The sequence below is a fragment of the Copidosoma floridanum genome, unplaced genomic scaffold (genome assembly GCF_036245765.1).
Source record: "Copidosoma floridanum isolate Cflo_tuat_1 unplaced genomic scaffold, Cflo_Japanese_pri ptg000001l, whole genome shotgun sequence".
Lineage (NCBI taxonomy): Eukaryota > Metazoa > Arthropoda > Insecta > Hymenoptera > Encyrtidae > Copidosoma > Copidosoma floridanum.
The window spans coordinates 7,973,207-7,994,519 of record NW_028321878.1 but is presented as its reverse complement, the minus strand read 5'-3'; the positions used below and the strand labels follow the sequence as shown (position 1 = coordinate 7,994,519).

Here is a 21,313-nt window from a genome sequence, read left to right as displayed (position 1 = left end):
AGAAGAAAAATTGCATTACCAATTGGAATGGCATCGCGTAACTCTTTGTTGTTGTTGTTGTACTAACAGTTTGGGCATCTGGTGTATGTTGTGTAGATATCGCTAACTGGGATCCGGTTGAGGACGCAAAAAAAGGACTGACTGACGTACTCCAATTTTCCCTTAATACCAAAGACAAAGTTATAGACATAGCCAATGACGTATCTCCGACTGTTTTAGGTCCGATTGCCAATTCTCTCGATCCAGACTGGCTGTTACACGTACGTAACTTTACATTATCTTTTTTCATTTCTCACCCATTAATTTTCGTACGAAAAACCTCACCTTAGAAATAAGCTACCATAGAGCACAATTACCAAGCAACGATTGACATTCGCACAGATGAATTACACTCGATACGTGACAGACATGAGAGCAGCGCTCGAATCCAACGACACCGGCGCTTGGGCCGAGAAAATTTCGAGCATGCTGGATCTGCATCGCGTGAAACGCCAGCTGCTTTGCTCCCTCAATTCCAAAGCCTCTTGCTTTGCTTGTAAGTTCGTGATAAACTTGATCCGCGCCATCATAAAAACCGGCAAGAGCAACGCGCAAGTTGCAAACGAGGCAGGGAGAGTTTGCACCATCCTTGGGATCCAGAGTGCTAATGTCTGCATGGGCATCATGCGCCTCGTTGGGGTGAGTAGTTGTTGGAAACTTGAACGAATGAAAGAACCAGAGGTAAGGAATCATCCCTGTTCTTACAGATTGAGGTGATTTACGTGATTAGACACTCGAACATGTATCCAGCGCAGATGTGCAGCTTCTTCCTGGGCGAGACTTGTTTCCCCGGTGACGATCCACGCCACAATTGGAAGGTGACGTTTCCATCGTTGCCGAAGCCGTCGGTTCATCCAGTCACACCTCCAGGGGAGAGAGTGCCACGGCTCAAGGTCTTGCAGATCTCCGATACCCATTATGATCCGCATTACTTGATTGGCGGCAATACCGATTGCGGAGAGCCCCTTTGCTGCCGAGCCTCCAACGGACCTCCCGCTTCGAGTGCCACTGCGGCCGGCAAGTGGGGTAACTACAAGTGCGATTCCCCCAAGTGGCTCATTCAGAACACATTCCAGCACATCATCGACACGCACAAGGTACGGGGTCCTTTGCTTTTTGAGTATTTATATTTTATCATCGTGCCGTGGTAGATGTATGTTTCTTCATCCCTCGCTGTGGTCTCAAAAAAGTCAGTTGTCCACTTTTTAAATACAGTATATGGATATTTGACTAGTGAAAGGTAATGTTACCTATTTTAACAATGAGGGATTGTATATTGGAAGTAAAATTTGTTAACTTAATCGTTCATTTGTAACTTTGACTGTACGCTGCACCTTCGTTTGGACAAATATACTCGAATCACGGTCCCAATAATTTTAAGATGGAGTGATACAGTAAATAAAGCACTACTTAAAAAATATATCTTTATGAACGATGAAAAATGAAAAAAGTTACACCTGGTTGTGGTTTTCAGGACATTGACTACATCATGTGGACAGGAGACATACCTCCACATGATTCCTGGAATCAAACGAGAGAAGGGAACCTCCAGAATCTCAAAGATACTGTTGAAATGGTAGCCACGTACTTCAAGGGCATTCCAGTTTTTCCATCCATTGGAAATCACGAAAGTTGTCCAGTAGACAGGTGCGTGCATAAACTTTTGCAACATCATAAGTGATGTACGGGAGTTTAAATCGCCAATGAAAAGCAGCACAAATCAATTATTGAATTCGATAGCTGTTCTTCCAGTGTTAATATATGTATATTTATGTAATAATGTCGCAGCTACCCACCACCGTTCGCTCCATCCAACAAGAACATGTCGTGGCTCTACGACGAGTTGAATAACGAATGGAGCCGCTGGCTACCGGCGGAAACATCCAAAACCATCAAACGCGGTGCTTTTTACTCAACACTCGTAAAACCCGGTCTGCGCATCATCTCGATCAACGGCAATTACTGCAATCGGAACAACTTCTGGCTGTTGCTGAACAGCACCGATCCCGTTGGGGAACTCGCCTGGCTCATCGCTGAGCTCCAAGCCGCCGAGAACAAGAGCGAAAAGGTTCACATAATCGGGCACGTACCACCTGGTGAATCGGATTGCGTCAAAGTCTGGTCCAAGAACTACTACGATATCATCAACAGGTGAGCTTCCGTCGCACATTTCAACCCAATGAGTTCAAGTAACACAGGTTTATAAATGACGTACGTGTCTGTGTGTATCAACTAGTAGGTACTCGAAAGATTGTGTCCACTGATACCAACTCCTCGGGATTTACCGTTTCGATAAAAAAAAAAAAAAAAAAAAAAAGGTTAATTTCATGTTCCGTTGATAGGTACGAAGGAACGATAATGGCCCAGTTTTACGGGCACACGCATTACGACGAATTCGAAGTGTTTTATGACACAAAGGATCTGAAGCGACCCCTAAACGTAGGTTACATAGCACCCTCCGTTACACCGTGGGAGAACGTGAATCCATCGTACCGCATTTACTACGTTGATGGTGATCATTTGAACACCTCCAGAGTAGGTGTCAGCGATGACGTATATTATTTAGATTGTACAAGCATATTGCGGTTTGTTTGTGATGTATGATTGTTTCAGTCGATCATTGACTACGAAACGTGGAAAATGGATCTGGACGAGGCTAATCAGAATGGCGAGCCAGTCTGGTACAAGGCGTACACAGCTAGGAGAGCTTACAACATGTCCTCCCTTCTGCCCAAAGACTGGGATGAACTTATCAAAAGAATGGCCCAAAATGAGGATCTTTTTGATATTTTTCACAGGTATCGTTTGCTTAATGTTACCTTCGAAAGTGAATAGCGCCGAAACAAATGATTGGGATTACTTTTGTTACTTTCAGAAACTACTTTCGAGATTCGCCCATGAGGCCGTCGTGTGATGAATCATGCAAAAAGAATTTGCTGTGCAAAATGAAAAGTGGCAGGAGTCACGATGAAGTGAATTTGTGTCACGATCTATAGAAAAATAGTACGAGCTGCGTGGTGAAAATGAGACATAAATATGTGTGTGAATTCCAATACATAGAGATTATATCATATGTACTGTGGATACTTGAAAACCTTTGTTATAATATTTTTATTTTGTACCGATCGAATAGAGCATATAAATTGCTTTACATTACTTTATAGATATAAATAATATGTCACAAAATGTGAACTCACACTCATTTAATATTGAGATTATTTGATAACTAAGAATGTTTTTTACTCAGGAAATAAACGTAATTACTGTAATTTATTGGATTATCAATATTTATTTCCCAAACTTTTAAAATAAATGGAATGTTTGATTATTTTTATGCTACGATTATTAAATAAACATGTTTGATTTTGTGTTAGATATAAGTACTTGTAAACGATTACAGAACTGTAATGCATAGTTTCCGAATAGATTATTATGACGTATGATAATTTTAGATAAGTCCATTTCGATAAGTGTGACCAAAACATATATTATAATATCATCAAGGTTGAGCAGCAAAACGATTTTGGTTCTTCTAGATGAGATTTGTCGATATCCCGATAAGCAGTGCTGTTTTGTGAAACAGGCTAAAGAGAAATCTTATGTATATGCTTGATAAGGTATTTGATGCACACCTCTGACTTGTTTTAATACACCTTTAATCACTCCTACTTTACTAAAAACTGCAAAACGAAATTTAAACTGATTAAAGTACATTATTATAACACACTAGATTATGCACTGTTGGATGGAATGAATTGTAGTGATTGAACGGTTCATTGATAATAGTTCGGGACTTCAAGTTGACAATAAACAAAAATATTAATAAAATTTTAATTCTAATAATTGTACAGACAAAAGCTTTAGTTATTAACTCCTGAATAAACGAGTATTAACACTTTAATTAATCATCCTATTGTTAACTTGAAGCTCTTACAGTACCAAATAAACAGTATTAAATGATTACATCGTTTCTGCAATCCAAATTAAAAAGTATTTGTACAATGCAAATCACGAATTGTTTTGTACCCTTGCACTTTTAAGTTCTCCTGACTATGGTGTTTCCTTTTATTTGACCGAAAGCGCGATGCTACTACCTGACTGTTTCGAGCGCTAAAATCAATAACCCTACGGTTGGTAATAATTTATAAAAAAAAAAAAAAGAATGGCAACAGGAGGCGAAATATCGCTCGCACGAGAAGCACTTGCCACTTGAACCGATTGGATTTACAGTGACGCGGTACATGTACAACGTACAAATGTGCAAGTGCCAGTGCAATTATACAACGCACATGCAGAGGGAGAGGGTGGAAGAGAGCGTACAGGGTCGTTCGTGCGAAACCCATAGTCGAGCTCGTTGGTGTACATTATAATATGCACGTGATACACGTGTACATTTTCAACCCGTTTGTTTCAACATGACTGCGAGGGTATGCGTATATAATATTATTTCAGTACAAATGAAGGCACGCGTAATCCAGCCGAGCCCAGCGTGCAGGGCTTGCATTTCCCAGGCGCGTATATATACGAGTACTTGACGTTGGCTGAAGTAAATGTAATTCAGTGGCACGCCTCGACGCATATCACGAGAGTTAGGTGTATATATAGTCCACTCGGAGTGACAAACATCGGGAACGGTGTTGTTTGATGTTGCGTGTTTTTTTTTCTTTTCTTTTCTTTTTTTTAAATTTAATTTAATTTCAATCCCACAACATGTACCCGAAAGATGATGGTTTTTATGCGTGTTAAGATTGTTTGTGGTAATTTTCAGATTGTTGCCACATTGCAAACCACGTCCATTTGTCGAAGCGAATTACAAATTTTACTGTCAGTATAATTGTTCCGAATTCCAGCTTGGACATTGTACTTGCAATTAGAAGTGTTGATTGAAAATTAATCAACAAACTAATTATTGTGTGCTCTGCAAATCATTAATTTAGGTAAAATAATAGTTGTTCTTTAACTCTGTAATTTTTGATGATACGTGCAATTCGTCATCGTGTGCATTATTATTACGCTATAAATATGTTTGAAAAGTTTAAGATTGAAATCGATGAAACGATCAGATGCAGAAAATAAAAATGAAATTTTATTTTCCAATTATAGCGTTTCGCGAAATATAATTGGAATATATCGAGGTATAAATATACCCTGCAGTAAGTGGTACACCACAAACTGTTGGACCGACAACCGAGCTCAGCTTGGCAGAGTAAAATGCACTCGACATGATTTAAATAAGAACCAGCGAAATCAGATAAGTCCCCGGCGAGCCAAACCGATGCGGCGGCCTTCCTTTCTTATCTTTACGCGGCAGCAAACGCTCCCCTCCGACTCAAAAGTCAATAAAAATTCAATATTTCTCATGCAGCTTTTCTGGGACAACGGCTCCTCTCCGTGCACTCTTACGTAACGCTCCGCCACATACTCTCCAGGGTAGCTTTGTTTTTCCTCCTGGGGACAATCGTTTTCCAGCTTATTCTTTTCTCTCCCTCTCCCCCCCCCTTTGCTGCCAGTGTATTAACCTTAATTGCGCTATTTCGCGGATAAATTGCCTCCTTCCTTCTATCTTCTTACTTTCATCGTCGTCTCTCCCTCTTATTATTTGGTTCTTTCAACTTTAGATTTAACGTCGTGCCAGAGAGAAGATTGCGAGTTGCTAAAGTTCCCCGCTCGTACACAATTAGCTTGGTAATTGGTCATTAGGAGGCTAGCATGGGTGAGAAATTTTAATTAGAAAACACACAGATGCTTGTGGTGGTCAGTTGGTGGATGATGTAAGATGTTTCAGAGTTGGGTGACTTATGAAGTAGAGTGTTGCCAAATAATCTTGGTTGCATTCGTTTTTTTTTTTTTTTTATTTCTCGTTGTTTGGTTGAAATTGAATTTATATTTCTTGCAAAAAAGAGTGAGTGTCTTCATTTATTGGATGTACTACTTGACAAGACAAATTTATCACTTTATACGGATAAATTAATGTCATTGCATACGAGATGTTGCAGTATTCGCTAATTTATGTTGATGTCTGTCAATCGGTACTATGATTTTTAAATTAATCAGAAAAAATATATTTAAAAACGTAAGAACAATGATGACAGTACCAAATAACATATATTAAATACCACGTAACATTATACGTATGTGTACGTAACTTATGTACAAATTTTTAAATGTATACCTTTGCATTATTCCAAGTTCTAATTTTTCATACTGATTGAAACTAGACTGCCCGTTGCGACTGATTTTATTTATTTTTTCTTCTAGTTTATATAGTTTGAAAATGTTAAATCAAAAAACAATACAATGATACAATCAAAAATAATTGAAAGAAATGGTATGATTAGGACTCACAAGTGATACATTTGTCTAGTGGTATATTGCAATTAATGAAAGCATTTTTTATGTAAGATTTGATGTGATCCCGGAAAAAATTAATTAAAAAATGTTATAATTTATCATTTATTAATACATTTAATGATCGATTTTTCATCCATTAATTAAAAATAGATTCTTTTATGAGGAAGATTTCACTTTTTCGTGTACCACAATATTAAAAATGCCAAGAAAAGAAAGTATTAAAAACTTTTTAGGTACGTTTCGTGATTTCGTTTTGATGGTGAAACAAGTTGAAAATGAATCATAACATATCAATCATTTATCTTTTAAAGATAAAAGATAGAATACTTTATTTTATACGAACGACCTCTATAAATTTTCGGGGATAGTAATACAGTGAAGTAGAGGAAATATGGTATGGCAAGCACGGCCGTGCAAGTAGAAAATATTGAAATAAGAGCAGAGGGGAAAAAAGCAAAGGAGAAAAAGGATAAATGGCACGAGGTACGTGGATGGAAGGGCGACGAAAGAAAATGGCAATTGAAAACCAGCAGTGTCACGTACCGATGCGAAGTGCCTTTTCGTATAATATGCTCGTGTCGAGTGGAGCTTTAAGCCCTCCAGCGGGTACGATCTTGTAAAATTGAAAAAAAATTTCTTTGCACGTTTTGTTCGTTTTCAAGTACGAATGCCTGACAGAAGTGACTTATTACATGCTCACTGCAGGAAAAAAAAATTTAATCATCAAAAAGTGAAATTTTTTCGCTGTGGATATCATTTCATGGAGAACCAGAACAGTTTTTTACGAATGGATCGTTAAAAATAACCTCATACTTCATTTTAACGTGAAAACTAGTTCATTAGCGGGCGAACAATAAAAGTATAAACAAGTAAAAAGTACTCTCATTTTCTTCAACACTTTTATACATTTGTAAGAACTTTGACACAACACCTTTTTCCAAAAATGCAAAAGCTTCTTATTAAATTGAATTGAAAAATATTTAATTGCTTTTTTAAAATACTGTATTAAAACGCAGAATTCGTTATTTTTCTTGAAAAAAAAAAAAAAAAAAAAAAAAAAAATTATCAGTTCCGAGTGGTGATAGAAATAAAGTTGTTCTATATTTTTAGAAACAAGCAAAATGATGATCATTTGAGAGTATACGCCCAAGTGTGCAAACGTGCAAACAACAGTATAACCAATCACACGATACAATGATCCCGAAAATGATAAAAGTCGTCACTCACCCATGCTGATCCCAGAGCTGGACGGATCCTCATTCTTCGCGCCCCAGCTGCCGGCAAGGTTGAGCGCGAGCAGCGGTCGCTCCTTCAGAAGATCGGCCACGGAGGCTAGACCCTCGCAGCCACAGCCCAGATGCGGCAAATGCAGCGCCTGCACTTGGCTGCAGTGGCGCAACGCCTCGCACACCCGCGACACCTGCTCGCCCGACAAGTTCATGTCGAGGACCAGCCGCGACAGTTGATTCGAGGCCTGGCTCATGCCCCGACACAGCGCGCTCACCACGCACTCGAGCCTGCAACCACAGATTGGAAATTGAAATTTTTAAAAGAGTTCAAGTAATTTGCCTGTACAGTTTGATATCAAACACGTGAACCAGTGTCTTCAATTTTCGTTCAAAATGCTTTCAAAAGCATCCACAGCTCGAGGAATAATCACAAAAACCTGAATGAAACTCGGGGCAATATGAACAGGAGACACTCGTTTGTATAAAAACAAAAAATACACTGGAAATTCAAGCGTGTTATTCCAATTTTACGGAAAACCAGTAAGACATAAAGACCTCGTGTCACGGATTTTTATCACCTGTGTTGATTTTTAACGAAACATAAATCGTAGAGCTGGTAAAACCTTTTTGAACACTGATTCACCGATGCGCAAAATTCTTGGTCTCTCAGATCAGCTCTTGGATTAAATTTCAGATTCATTCAGTTGATAATTTAACACGCCTTTCCACTCAACCACCCACATCCGTCGAGCACGAACTTGTGTCGTAGATCGTCCCGGTCCCTCGAGCGAAGGATTGCATTTCAAACAACACCACCCCTTTGTCCCGAAATCCCTTGCGAAGTGCCTTCGAACGAATCAACTCGCGGGAATGTACGCGCTCGCAGCTCAAAGCGCCCGAGATCCCGAGAATCGACTCGTACTTGTTCCGCGAGCGAGCTAATTAGAAATTAATGAATTCGCGACTCGTCGAAGCATCCTGGCTCTCTCGCGGATCCAGCAAACGCGTCTATTTCTGCCCCGTTTTACTGCCTTGGCCCGCGCTTTGCTTTGAAACCGATAATCGTCGCTCTCTCTCTCTCGAATAAATAAACGCGAGTCGAAGTTCCTCCCGAAAGCAGTGCCGATCTTCCGGATGCCGAGCTCAGGAGAGGCGGAGACGTTTCTTTATTTCGCGGTGTAGTTCCCGGGGGCTGAAGTTTGTTCGAGAGTTGGCGAACTTTCTCCGTGCGAGTGGGGGAGAGGAGGCGATGAAAGGAAGGACCAGACGGTGGGAGCGCTCGGGCCCTTGAGATTTATATTTCCAGGTACATGAATAATGCAGGGGGAATTAAATGGGATGTGCTTACCGATGCGCGGCCACGCGATTTTCGGACTCGTTAGGGGGACTGAAAGAGGCAAGCGAGTCGGAGTTAGGTTCGGTGTGAGCTGTGGGGGCAAATGAGGGCCCGTACTGTGGTGAGTTTTTTTCACTTTGCGATTGAAATCAGTGGAGGAAAAAACTAAATCTGCTGAAACGAAGTGGTCGGGCGTCTGACCAAAATCGTGTTTTACTACTTAAAATTTTTTGAACACCGTACAACGATATATTTCTGTTGTTGCGATTTTTCATACATCCAAAGAGGTTATTTATGATTTATTAGAGTGTGTAATATATCACAAACAATCACATTTTTATTTTTTCTCATGAGTTTATCGTAAAATTAAGGCAACTGTTAAGTATTTGAAAAATATGAATGCTCGACGCGAGTCACCACGTTCACGTTTGTTTCATTATTTTTTCTACTTTAGGCATTGTTTTACCTTCCAACGTTTACTGCGTCCTCAGAGTACAGAGTTTTCCCCTAGTGCACATCCAACCATAGGACAAGCACAAAAAGTTCCTTGGACATGCGTCACCAGGTACGAAAACTGCTGTGTTTTAATTGTATTTATCGCGAGTTTTTTAAAACATTACATTTAACGATTTATGAAAAAATATATCTGACGCAATCATTAATTAAAAAAAAAAAAAAAAGAAAGAGAGAGAGTAGTAGTAGTATAGGTCTTTATTTCAGCCAGGGGGTACAACCACGTATGGCTTCGAGGGATTATTACAATGTATGTATTAAAATAAAATATAAACAATTAGTTAATACAAGTTAGTACGCAATTGAATAGGTAAGTACATCAAAAATGTGGATACGTTTGAGTTAATAATTAGTGGTTAAAAAGAAAGAACAAAAGAGAAAAATTAATTAAACAATTTCATTCAATGATAAGAATTAGTAGTTCATAATCTAGGCAGAAATCCAGTATTAAGTATCCCACTCACTCTTGTCTTGGTTTAAGAGAAACGCAAATAGGAAAGTTTTAAAGTTGTCGATTTTAGTTGATTGAAATACATTTTGGTGCAGTTTATTTATTAATATAGGTGATTGAACAGAGAAGGATCGGCTCATGCATTCAGTTTTAGAGTAAGGTATAATGAGATGACCAGTGGGAAAGCGAGTGGACCTTCTAAGATCTGTATAATTAGAAGTTAACTGATATAGGGACCAAATGTAGTGAGGACGTTCATGAGCCAGTACCAAGTATGACTGGATGCCCAGAAAATAATCACGGCGGCGAGAAACGGAAAGCCAGTTTAACTGAATACGATAAGGGGTAACTCTAGATTGCCAGCCAATGTTCCCATGGACGAAGCGGACACATCATCAGAGTTACTGAGTATTTTGAATTATTAAAGCTGAAAATAAGTAAGTACATAATTGCAAAATAGCCTTTTAAACTTCATTTCACACACGTTGGAAAATCTGCAGCCAACGTGCACACGCCTATCTTTTTCATTCAGCCTAACATGTAAAATCGTCTTTTCAATAGTCAGGGCAAGAGACAATGGAAATGGGTGACCACAAGAGAGTGAGAGAGTCCCTGTGGAAGACTCGGACGACATGTATAATACCCTCGTGATAGTCTAGGTGCCACGGGAAAGTAGAAAATACCTCCAATCCTCGAACTCTCTACGCTTCGCCTAATATCAGCCTCTCACGCTCTCGCGATAATTCATTCGCGCTTGCGACGGACAGCATCCGCTCGGACACGTATCGTCCCCTTTCTTTTTTCCGCTTCGTGCACCACCGAACGCTTAAAAACCCCGCGATAGCATTCTCTTGTTTTTTCCTCGATTCAGCGCGCCACGTATAAATATCGTCTCGCAGACTTCTTTTCACCCATACGCTTTATGAGTTTTCGGGCGCTTCTTTTTTTCTATCTTTCTTTCTTTCTTTTTACCACCGGCACGTTGTCACGCTGCTTTTGACGAGCGTATTGGATGCCAGTGAATTTTTATGATACTGCCGTGAAAACGCAAAAGAGGAACTGGACCACACTTAAATGCTCGCGGAATTTCAACACCTCCAGCGACGAGAGTTATACTTATGATTAAAAAATGAGTTGTAGATGCATCAAAGGGCCGAAAACTTTCAAATTTAGTAAAAAAATACTTTTAAAGACTTAAAAATTCATCTATAAATATTGTAGACCTTTCAAATACTATATGAGATTGTTCGGAGACATCGTGTGACAAAATTGAAAAAAAAACGAAAAAATAAGTGCGTGGGCGTGAGTGGTTACTTTTGTAAGTAGTTAAACTTGTTTATTATGGTGAATGACCCGAAACAGTGTAGCAACGAAATAAAGAAAAGTGAGGAACTCACCGGTCATGGGCCGACTCCTCGAGACAGGTGATGACGAGCTCGAACTCGTGCAGCCTCTTCTTGCAAAGCACGTTCCTGACGTGCTCGGCGAGCCTGAGCACCTCGTCAGCGGGAAACTCCTGGCCCAGTAGGGACGTGATCCTCACGAGTTTGACGCTCTCGTTGCGCGCCAGGGCCTCGAAGAACTCGGCCAAGTGGCGCGGATCGGAGCCCCGCTCGACCTGAAACACCACCTCGAGCGCCTCGAGACTGCACGCCGAGCTCTCGAGCACCCGGGCCCAGCCCTCGAGCTCCAGCGGCGACGTGTGGACCAAAGGGGCGGGCGAGCGCTCGCTCGGGGCCGGTCCGAAGCCCGGGCCAGCTCCAACCAGCCGGCACACGGCACCGACGTTGCCGTCCGAGGCCCCAGCTGCCCTCAGCAGGCCAAACATCGCCCGAGCCGGCACCTCCAGGGGACACAGCTGGTTGAGCACGAGGTGGGTCTTGGGGCCCAGGAGCCCGGCCAAGTGGCCGATTATCCCCGGGGGCAGGCCCTCGAGCTCGCGGCGCAGAATGTTGGCGTACTGCGCGATCGACGAGAGGTAGTAGGCAGAGAGGAACTCGGCGACCGACAGGTGGATCGGCGTGTACAAGTCGGCCTTGCGCCTCTGGGCGAACGTGAGCCCTGGAAGCAGAAGACGGGTCACTGGGTGCCGAGTTACTGGTTTACGCGTTATATCCCCCAGCTGCACCTACCTCTGTTGAGGAAGCCGAGTCTCGTGATCTCGAGGCCGCCTCCCCGACTCCTCAGCTCGGCTTCGCTGTAGTAGCAGCGGTTTTCGCGCAGAGCCGCCAGTGCGAGCTTCCCAAAGTCCTCGAGGCGTTTGCGACAGTGCCCGGGTATCTCCTCGTTGGGGGCCACCGATGGCTCCAGGCTACGCTTCACCACGCACTTCACCGCCGACTGAACCAAGGCACTCATCTCCGGCGGCAGACTACCGCTGTCCTGTTACGATTTACAAGAGCAAAAATATTTTTTATATCGTTTTTCATACTACTGCAGCCAATGAACAAGATGTTTGGGTATTGATTTTTGAGTCGGCATTTTAAAGTTAACGAAACGAAAGAGAGACCTTGTAAGCTGTCTTTTTAATGAGTTCTCCATTCATTTGAGATTCTCTCAAATAGAAAAATTAATAATTCGCCTAGACTGCCAGCTTGGGAGCCCATTATTATTGATTAAAAGCAGTTTTAATAACTTTTAGGTAATTTATATTATACTCGGTAAGTCGTGCGTAAGCTGCTTTGCGCAACTTTCCCGAATAAAAAATTTTTAGCGAGAAAAAAAAAAAATGCGTATAATTTTGTTCAATCATCACACCATCGACCCACGAGTGAGAAATCTCCTGACCTGATAGAGCACGCAGAGCATCGTCCAGCCAAGGGGATGCTGCGCCAACTGCCTCACGTGCAAGGGCTGCACGTTGAGTACCTCGAGAAACTCGCAGGCCCTCTCGGCCATGTCGTTGTGAATGAAGTAAGCGACGCAGAGCCTCTCGACGTGGGCCCACTCCAACCCGGCGAGGTGCAGCCTCCTCTGGACGAATGGCCCGAGAGCCGCGGCGTCGTTGGCCGAGCACGTGAGCAGCAGCCTCGCCTCCGGGAAGAGCCTCCCCTCGAGCAGGTCCAGGGCGTCCCCGAGCCCAGCCCTGCCGGGAGCGCACTCGTCGTACCCGTCGAGGACGAACAGCAGCCGGTCCTCGAGCAACTGCAGCGTCCGCCACACCTGCTGGATCGCCTCTGACAGGGGCCCGCCGCGCGGAAACAGCTCTCGCGTCAGGTAGCTCAACAGCTGCCCGCCCCGCAACTCCCGCAGCGGCACCACGAATGCCAGGATGGGACCCTCGCTCTGGGTCGCCCATTGGTACAGCAGCCGCAGGCAGAAGGTCGTGCGACCGCTTCCTGGGCCGCCTTCGACGGACACGCGACGGGGCGCGTCTGCGATCGAGCAGTCGCCCAGCTGCAAGAACGAAAAAAATACGTAGTTGTTTATCTCGCAAGGACAGTGCTGATCTGACGCCTTTGGGTGGGAATATATATATATATATTTTTTTTTTAACTTGTCAACTATTTTCTTTCTCGATGCAAGTTTTGGGATGATATCGAATAACGTTTCTCGTGACACCGATGCGTTTTGATGTCCTTTTCGTAAAGCGAATTTCGTTGGCCGAAGTAAAGTGCCGTACGAATCGTTAGTGCCGGTTATTTCCATATCTTTCGTGAACCGTAACGATATACATTAAACCAACACAATTTAATTCATTCGACGGCGTGTTTCTGGCACTTTGTACCCTCTCGACTCGAAGAGATCAACATTACGCTTGCATCGTCGCACGCGCGCGCACTTGTCATCTCTTGTGCGTGGAAAGTACATGTAAAATTTATCCACTCACGCGAGCTGACAGTTTCAGGCCGCGATACTATGCACGCGAGTGTCGGACGAAAAGGTTAAACGATGCACGTGTGTTTCAATTTGTTTTACTTCAAATAATTTGGACTGTAAAAGCGTTAAAATTTCAATTTCACACGAGATCGATCGTGCGTGCTTTGACGCATGAAATTATAAATTTTTTTAAAATTATTTTTCAACAATTTTCAATCTGCCAAAGATTAATTTATCTTCGATATTGGAAACTGGCCTAATTTCATTACCAGCTTCGATGGCGTTTCAATAATAAAGATTTTTTTTTAATTCGTAAAGATTTCAACTGCGCTGCATTATTTTTTTTTTTTTTTTTTTTTTTCATCTCGAGCAAACATGATTAATAAACTTTAGCAACTATACAACATTTAGGTCACCGTTATTTATCAATTGTTGTATTTTGTGCTGTTGGTGAATTAAAAATTCTTGTGCAAACATCATATTTTAATTAAACGTAATCATGTTAATTATGTTGTTAAAAATGAATACTAATAAGCGATAAAATAAAAAAAAGAACTAACTGAAAAACAAAATTATTAAAAAAAAATATTATAAGATAAACAAACAAAAACAAAGGAAAAAAAAGCGCTAAACAAATCTCACCCTGACCGGGGAAAAAATTTGATCCATCTTGATGTTCTCCAGCCGATGCTCCTGCTCGCTCTTGTGGACGATTTGGAGGTGCGGTTGAAAGTGGGCCGGGCACAAAGTGCCTGGTGGCAGTGGCGAGGCCCATTGTGGCAAGTGCGGCGGATCCCTCGTACCCACTTCTCGGTAGAAGGTCTTTAGGTATCTGCGCATACATCCACGAGAATTGTCATATTAAGCTTTGCTTTGTTCTGTGGCATATATTACGGAATGTGTTTGTGACTAACTCCGAAGGTGCATCGGCTTTGATTTCATACAAAATTATTTTTTATTAAAAAAAAAATACGTAAATTGCATTAAAAAATTTACAAGAATATGATGAAAGAAAAAAAAATCTCTGTTACAGAAAAAAGCATACTTTTTCTCTATAGTTACGATTATTTGTCTAGTTGAATATATTTTCTACTGAAAGTCGCAAATTAAAAATTTTTGTAGAGTAAATTTTATTAAAACATACTGCGCTCATTACAGGTTACAAAATGTGCCATTAATTGTATTAATGACTCTGTTGTAAAAAAATTTTTTTTTTAGGTCATAAAATTCATGACGGAAATGATGAGAGAATCATATACTTATGGCTTTAAAATTAATTTAGCTTTTAACATAAACATTTTTAATACTCGTGTAAAGTTTTATGTAAAATACTAAAAATGACATTTGCAAATCGACAAAAAAAAAAAATTGAATTGAAAATTTGTTTCGCAGAGTTATAATATTTATAAAATCAGTACAACGTTATCTACATAAAAGTATATTTTCCTATTCCTACGAAGGCAATAAATACCAATTTATTCTCTTAGAGAATCGTGTTTTTCAATTTACATTCAAAGTAGGATTTTATAATGTTCTCCTAGTACAAATCTCAATGTAAAGCCAAACACCGCAGAACTGCGGTCGATTTCGCGGTCGGCACTTTTACTCAGCAAAAATCAAAAGCATCCAACTACCAGCTATCCTCCGCACCCAACAAATGCTCCACCACTGAATTCTCGCAGCTTCAAAAGTCGAAGCCTCACCAGTTCATTTCTAAAGACTGCAATGTAACAAAAGCATGGATTGTAAAGCATATGTACCAACCTGATCAGCCGGCCGAGGGGATCCCGTTCGGGGGAGGTGGCTGCACCAGCCGGGCCAAGACTGGTGCCCGAGGCTAGTCTGCGCGACGAGGCGCGGGCGCTGGATATGTAGGCGGCAGGCGCCGGTGGTGGCGAGCAAGGTGGTGGACAGAAGACTGGACTCTCGGTGCCGGGTGTCGACAAGGTGTAGCTTCGCTCAAGCTCCTGAAACGGATTTTAAAATCATTTTGGATTATTTTTTTGCTGGATATATTTTTCGTGTGTGGATATGCGCGAGATGACCTATTGCAAGCAAGGATTGGGTGAAAAGGAAATGGGGTTGTTGAAGGTTTGACTGTAGTATCTGAAGCAATTTTCGTGGATAACAATTTCGATTGGCTCGATTGAGTTGGTAAGAGTGGAATGGGTTATCGGATTAGAGCGATACTCGAGGTATTGAGTGCCATGTCATTTAACTATGTATTTTTTATGTTGAAATCGAGTAAAGTTGGCAATTGGTTCCTGAATTAATACTGTGTAACTATATTGGTAACTTTGAGGGTGTTTATGTTGAAAAGTGTCTATGTTATGTTTTTTTTTTTTTTTTTTTTTTTTTTTTGTACTGTTCCTTTCCATATGTTTTTATTTTACTCTTTATTTTTTTGCTCTCAATCTTTTACAGCTTATTGCTGCACTGCTGATTTCACTCCTCGAATTATTCGCAGTTCGTTTGCCACACATTGGAAATTACGAGTTGCTGAGTTCGACGAAACGTACGATCTCGTAAAATCGTGTTCAATCTTTCGGACATTTTTTGTTTCCCTTTCCGTTGACTTCCTCGACTACTTTTCTTACAAATTCTTCTCCCTTCCTTGCTAAAATCAGCTGCGCGTCGAATGAAAATTATTTACCAATTTCTCAAAAAGGTTACAGAATTAGTCTTGGTACTTTTCATGATTTCCATCATATACTCGCCCACATCGAAAATATTAACAAAGTACGTTTAAAGTTTTTTTTCTTTCAACCACTAGCACTTTTTTTATTTAAAAGCACGATTATTTTTTAATATTTTTTAATAAAATAATACTTGCCACTACTGTAAATTTGATAAATTCGAGAGCGTTTCATTGAAAGGCTTATAGTCTGTACATTTTATTTTTGTTTGACAGCAGACAGTGCTTATGAGGTTTTATAGAAAATAAAGTTTGTAGTTTATATGTTTCAGTAATAAATAAGTTTTTCTAGTTAAAAGTACAAACAACTTTATTACAGATTTAACGAGGTTGAAATAAATGCATTTTTACGTCCTGTAGGTTTGTGTATGTAGCTTTCCTGCATCAATTTGTTGGAACAATAATTTTTTAAGTACCTTGTCAAAGTAAAATAACAATCTCAACCACTCGATTAGACTTGGCATCTTTTTTTGAGAAAAGTTTAAATATGATTTGTGCGAAAAGTACGAATTTTTAATAATAGGGTTTTCTATCAACCTTGAAAAATTTTCTGTAGTGGAAAACACTTTTAAAAAAAGTATTTCATGATACTCTTTTTCTTGTATTTTTTGACTAATAATAGCTGTTGGTCTTAAATATAGAAGTATTATTTTACTTTGGTTTCAATTATTTATTTCTCCTTAAGTTTTTACAAGTATCATAATATTGCAAAATAAGTCGAAAGACATACATGACAAGTTCATATAACCATTATTATTTTCTTTTTTTTACGTAAGAATTTTATTTGATAAAAAAATCTTAGCGAAGCAATTGACGCACGCTTATATCTTTACAGCAGTTAACATGGACTTTTTGAAAACACTATAGGTGATCTTTTTTTTGGAATTTTCCATATTTTTTTATCCACTTTATACGTCACTCCTGTTGAAAAAAGAATCATTTTATCATACTTTTTCAGTTTCAAGTATGTTGGCTAAAAAGTATTACTGCAGTAACTAGGAGGACGAATTCATAAACTTGACGCTCGAGGCTTTTCATGCAGAAGACGCGTGGATTTTAATTACGAGAAAATTTCTCCGTGACTTTGGAGGGCGTGCAAGCGAATAATTAAATGCCTGAACGCCCAGAGGTAATGCCGTAGGATAACGAGAAGTGAAAAAAAGCAGACGCTTCGAAATGAAAAAAATAATGATAAAAAAAAAAAAAAAAAAAAAAAAATGTAGGGAGCAATGCAGCAAACAATAAGGACGTGCCAACGTAAGTTAGAGGCCGAGTGTGAAAGAATTCTTGGATACAATGAGACAGCGAGAAGTCATTCACTTTCAGTACAACGCGTTGATTATTTTTATTGAATGTATAGAAGATGCACACGTATAATGAAAAATCAGCAATGATTGTCGCAGTAAAAATTTTATAATAAAAAGACTCGATTTACGCAACTAAACGTAGGGTTTTTTTTTTTTTTTTTTTTTTTGGATTTTTTAAAGATTTTTTTGTAAATAAAACTTTGACATTACTAAAATCGCTAGTGCACATAGCAGATAAATTTATCGTAATTGCTTTTCAAAAATAAAGTATGTTAAAAAAGCATAAACATATATTTAGTAGGGTTCCTATCCATGTTTTTCAGATACCGATCACAAAAACTAGTCTGATAAGTAAAGTTACTGTCACTCTCAAGTGAAAAACTTTTTATGCTATCAGACCAGAACTCTAGTAGTAGAGTAGACGTGTTATGTACTATTTTTTTAATCAATTGATAAAAAAATTACGTTTGAAATGTTAATTTTCATATTTTTACGAATCTCTTTAAAAAAATCGTTCGATAAATAGAAGTGCGATCGATGTCGCGCTAAACACTCATTTTTCTACTGTCAGACAAGAACTATGGCGTGGGTGAAAACATTTTATATTATTTTTCCAATTAATCAACCAACACATGAAGTTTGCAACGCTATTATTTCCAATTTTCACAAAACTAATGAAGGAAATCGTCGGATAAATAGAGATACCATCGTCGTTACTTAAAAAACATATTTCTATGCTATAAAACTAGTTTTATGATGGACAGTAAGGACATTTTCTACTTATTTTCAGAATAATTATTGAAGAAAATTAGAGGATGAAAGACATTTTTCTCTATCTATACTGTCAACGTCGTACAAAAAACTATTTACGTTCCGCCAGATTAGAATCGTAGCGGCGAAATTAACGAGAAAAAAAGGTCCTAGCAACCAAATAATCTGACCAAAGGTAAATTTGGTCCGCGGCCAATTATCAAGCGCCAGTTCCGCACACGTCCATACATACCTGACTCCCCGTTTCGATAGTCATGTAACACGGAGAGACGAACGACAGCGGACGCGAACAGGAAATTGGCTGGCACGCCCGATAAATAAGGGCCACCGCCACCTCACTACCATCTCTCTCTCTCTCTCCCTCTTTCCGCATCGTTTGTATGCACGTATATATAGAAATTACATGCAGACATTTACGCTCCAAACATCTGCCACGCGATGATCTAGTGCGTGCGGGGGATCGCGACGTTTTAGGGCTGATGATTGATTTCTCGGCAAAGCATACACACACACGAGCACGTGGTTTCAGCTACCGAGCGCGAACTCATGATTCGACGGGTGCGCGCTCCAGATAAACAGCCTACACACGTATACATACACCTATTCTGATCAACGGCGGAACGAGCCTCCCCTCGCAGTATTTACTGTGTGTCACAAGAGCCCACGTATATACACGTGGATGTGTGTACCTACGTGTTTTGAATCCCATAAGGGTAGTGGAGGGCTAGTTGAGTGGAGCTCTATGCTTGGCTTGTTATTTCGATGCCTTCGATGTGCGCGTAATCCTCGGTACACGTATAGTCGGGCATCATTCGAAGGATTAAAGTATCCCGCGTGAGTGTACACTTGGAAATTTTCTACTTCAAATTTTAGCTCGTGCGACGTGTGCAACGTAAAACGTGCTTTTATATGCACGACTGGGTTGTAAAACGCTGGGCGTGAGTTGTTTGCAAAAGTGAGGATCAGCGCTGCGCGTTTCAAAAAGTGCGGGAAACGCACGAGCGACGGACGAAGCCTGTGAACAATGTTTTCTTCCAATCGTGTGTTAAGTAGTGTTTTTGCACTAACAGTAAAGCAATTACTTTGTGCATGGATATACTTTTATACTAAAACAAGAAAACAGTAGGGGAGACCAATCATGCACACCAAGTGCGAACCCTGTGTTTCCTACTAAAAAGGTTTCCTACGAAAAAAGTGACCAACGTACGGAAACTCTTTTTACGTACGAGTGTGGGTAAAATTACATATCATGACAGACTGCTGATAAAAATTACAGATGTTTCAGTAACCATACAGTGTTAAGTTGCTTGATTATTTTCGTTGCCATTCACGTAAAACACGTTAGAAGATTATTCTACTTTTCGTACTGCAATAGTCGTAGCAGGTATACGAACAACAAAAGGCTAACTGAGCGAATCGCTTCGAAACGGTACTCTATAAACGGCATGGATTATTGAATTCTATCGAAGAATGTAATTAATCTCGTTATCAACTTTACTGACAACAATGTGATGCAAGGATTTGAAGGCAACGAGATGTAAATTTGAAGACCGAAGTGAAAGTCGAATCGAGGTCGCTGCGTGAGAAAAGAAGAAGAAAGACGAGAACGAACCGCATATCCGATGAGCTAATCGAAATTCAAACTGCAATTTTGGGAGATGAATGCCACAAGGAGTAAAGGAACGATTTGCTCGGGGATACTTGTGAAAAAAGAAAAAGCAACGCCAAATCCGTGAATGGAGCGAGAAAAGAGGGGAAAAGAAAGATGATCAAAGTAATCCGAGGACGCGTAAACGCTCGACTGCTCGCTGACTGAGTTTCACACAGGCACCTCTGACTAGTTATTATGCGGAGGCGCACCTTCGAGACGTTTGCTCATCGATCCAACCGCACATAGTCTGGCGATTCTACTTCGCTTACCTGCACGCATGCAGATATACATACGCGTATAGAGCGAATCGCTGCCGTTTGCCGAGTACTCGGCAAAAGTAGTACTGTACGCGTGTGACGAATCGAATTATTCGAGCGATCAAGCACCAGAGTGTGAAAGAAAATTTTTGGCAAATCGGCTGTACTATAGTCCTTTTTCGAGTTACTTTGGCGGCGTGTCTGTCTGATATTCGGTTGTTGCATCCACGTCTGCATTTATGTTCTAATAAAAATATGCGGTCGCATGGATACGCGGGAAAAGGTAGCACGGATTGTGTTGTTTTGGGAGGGTTTCCGCTACTGTAGTTTTGTTTGTTTGTTTTTTTTCTGTTTATTTTAGCTGCTGCGCACTTTTACTCGGACTTGATGCCATTACCGACGCTACAAGGCTTTTTACGGCTCGTATTTTTTCAGCAGTTTACGAAAAAGTTCAAAATGCATCGCTTCCGCGTCGGATTTGCCTTGGATTGATCCGTGCGGAAGTTTAGAAAAGTTTTAGTTTTTATAAGAATACATTGGATATTTTTTTAGAGATATTTTATTGTGTGTGTAGCGCGTTTATTTACGAGAAACGAAGTGTGTATGCAAGGATTTTTTGTATGCGTACTTTGATGAAAATGCGAGACTTTGGAACATTTTTTAATACTCAAAAATTTGAGGAAATAAATGTATTTCAAAGTTAATTAATTTTCTGTAAAAGGAGTTTGACAGACTTATTAAGGATTTATTTTCTTGCAGCCACTATGTTTTACAAAATACTTTTAATTTTTTTTTTTTTCAAAAAACGCACTGAATTCAACACACATATATTTTTCAGTAGTATAACGTACGTTTAGTCAGACATCGGTGAATCCTTAAAAATTAGTACATAAA

At 40.2% G+C, this 21,313-nt stretch overlaps 2 protein-coding genes across 6 annotated transcripts in view; one reads left to right on the top strand and one right to left on the bottom strand.

Moving 5' to 3' along the window:
- The window catches only part of LOC106639822 (sphingomyelin phosphodiesterase-like), a 28,658-nt gene extending 25,340 nt beyond the window's left edge, over positions 1-3,318 (top strand). For 3 of the 5 annotated variants that reach the window (XM_089594629.1, XM_089594634.1, XM_089594625.1), the window contains exons 4-11: positions 70-260; positions 382-678; positions 747-1,136; positions 1,514-1,686; positions 1,828-2,190; positions 2,382-2,574; positions 2,653-2,837; positions 2,915-3,317. In XM_089594629.1, coding sequence (XP_089450755.1) covers positions 70-260; positions 382-678; positions 747-1,136; positions 1,514-1,686; positions 1,828-2,190; positions 2,382-2,574; positions 2,653-2,837; positions 2,915-3,035 — 1,913 coding nt within the window. In that variant the 3' untranslated portion in view covers positions 3,036-3,317. Of the gene's footprint in view, positions 1-69; positions 261-381; positions 679-746; positions 1,137-1,513; positions 1,687-1,827; positions 2,191-2,381; positions 2,575-2,652; positions 2,838-2,914 lie in introns of all 5 variants that reach the window. The other 2 variants (XM_089594640.1, XM_014353606.2) reach the window with 2 other exon arrangements.
- The window catches only part of LOC106639778 (uncharacterized), a 179,218-nt gene that overhangs the window by 27,520 nt on the left and 130,385 nt on the right, over positions 1-21,313 (bottom strand). Inside the window, exons 3-8 of the mRNA XM_089594616.1 lie at positions 15,503-15,705; positions 14,381-14,570; positions 12,707-13,315; positions 12,052-12,301; positions 11,317-11,980; positions 7,618-7,907 (exon numbers count right to left, since the gene is read on the bottom strand). Of these exons, the coding sequence (XP_089450742.1) occupies positions 7,618-7,907; positions 11,317-11,980; positions 12,052-12,301; positions 12,707-13,315; positions 14,381-14,570; positions 15,503-15,705 (2,206 nt within the window). The remainder of the gene's footprint in view (positions 1-7,617; positions 7,908-11,316; positions 11,981-12,051; positions 12,302-12,706; positions 13,316-14,380; positions 14,571-15,502; positions 15,706-21,313) is intronic.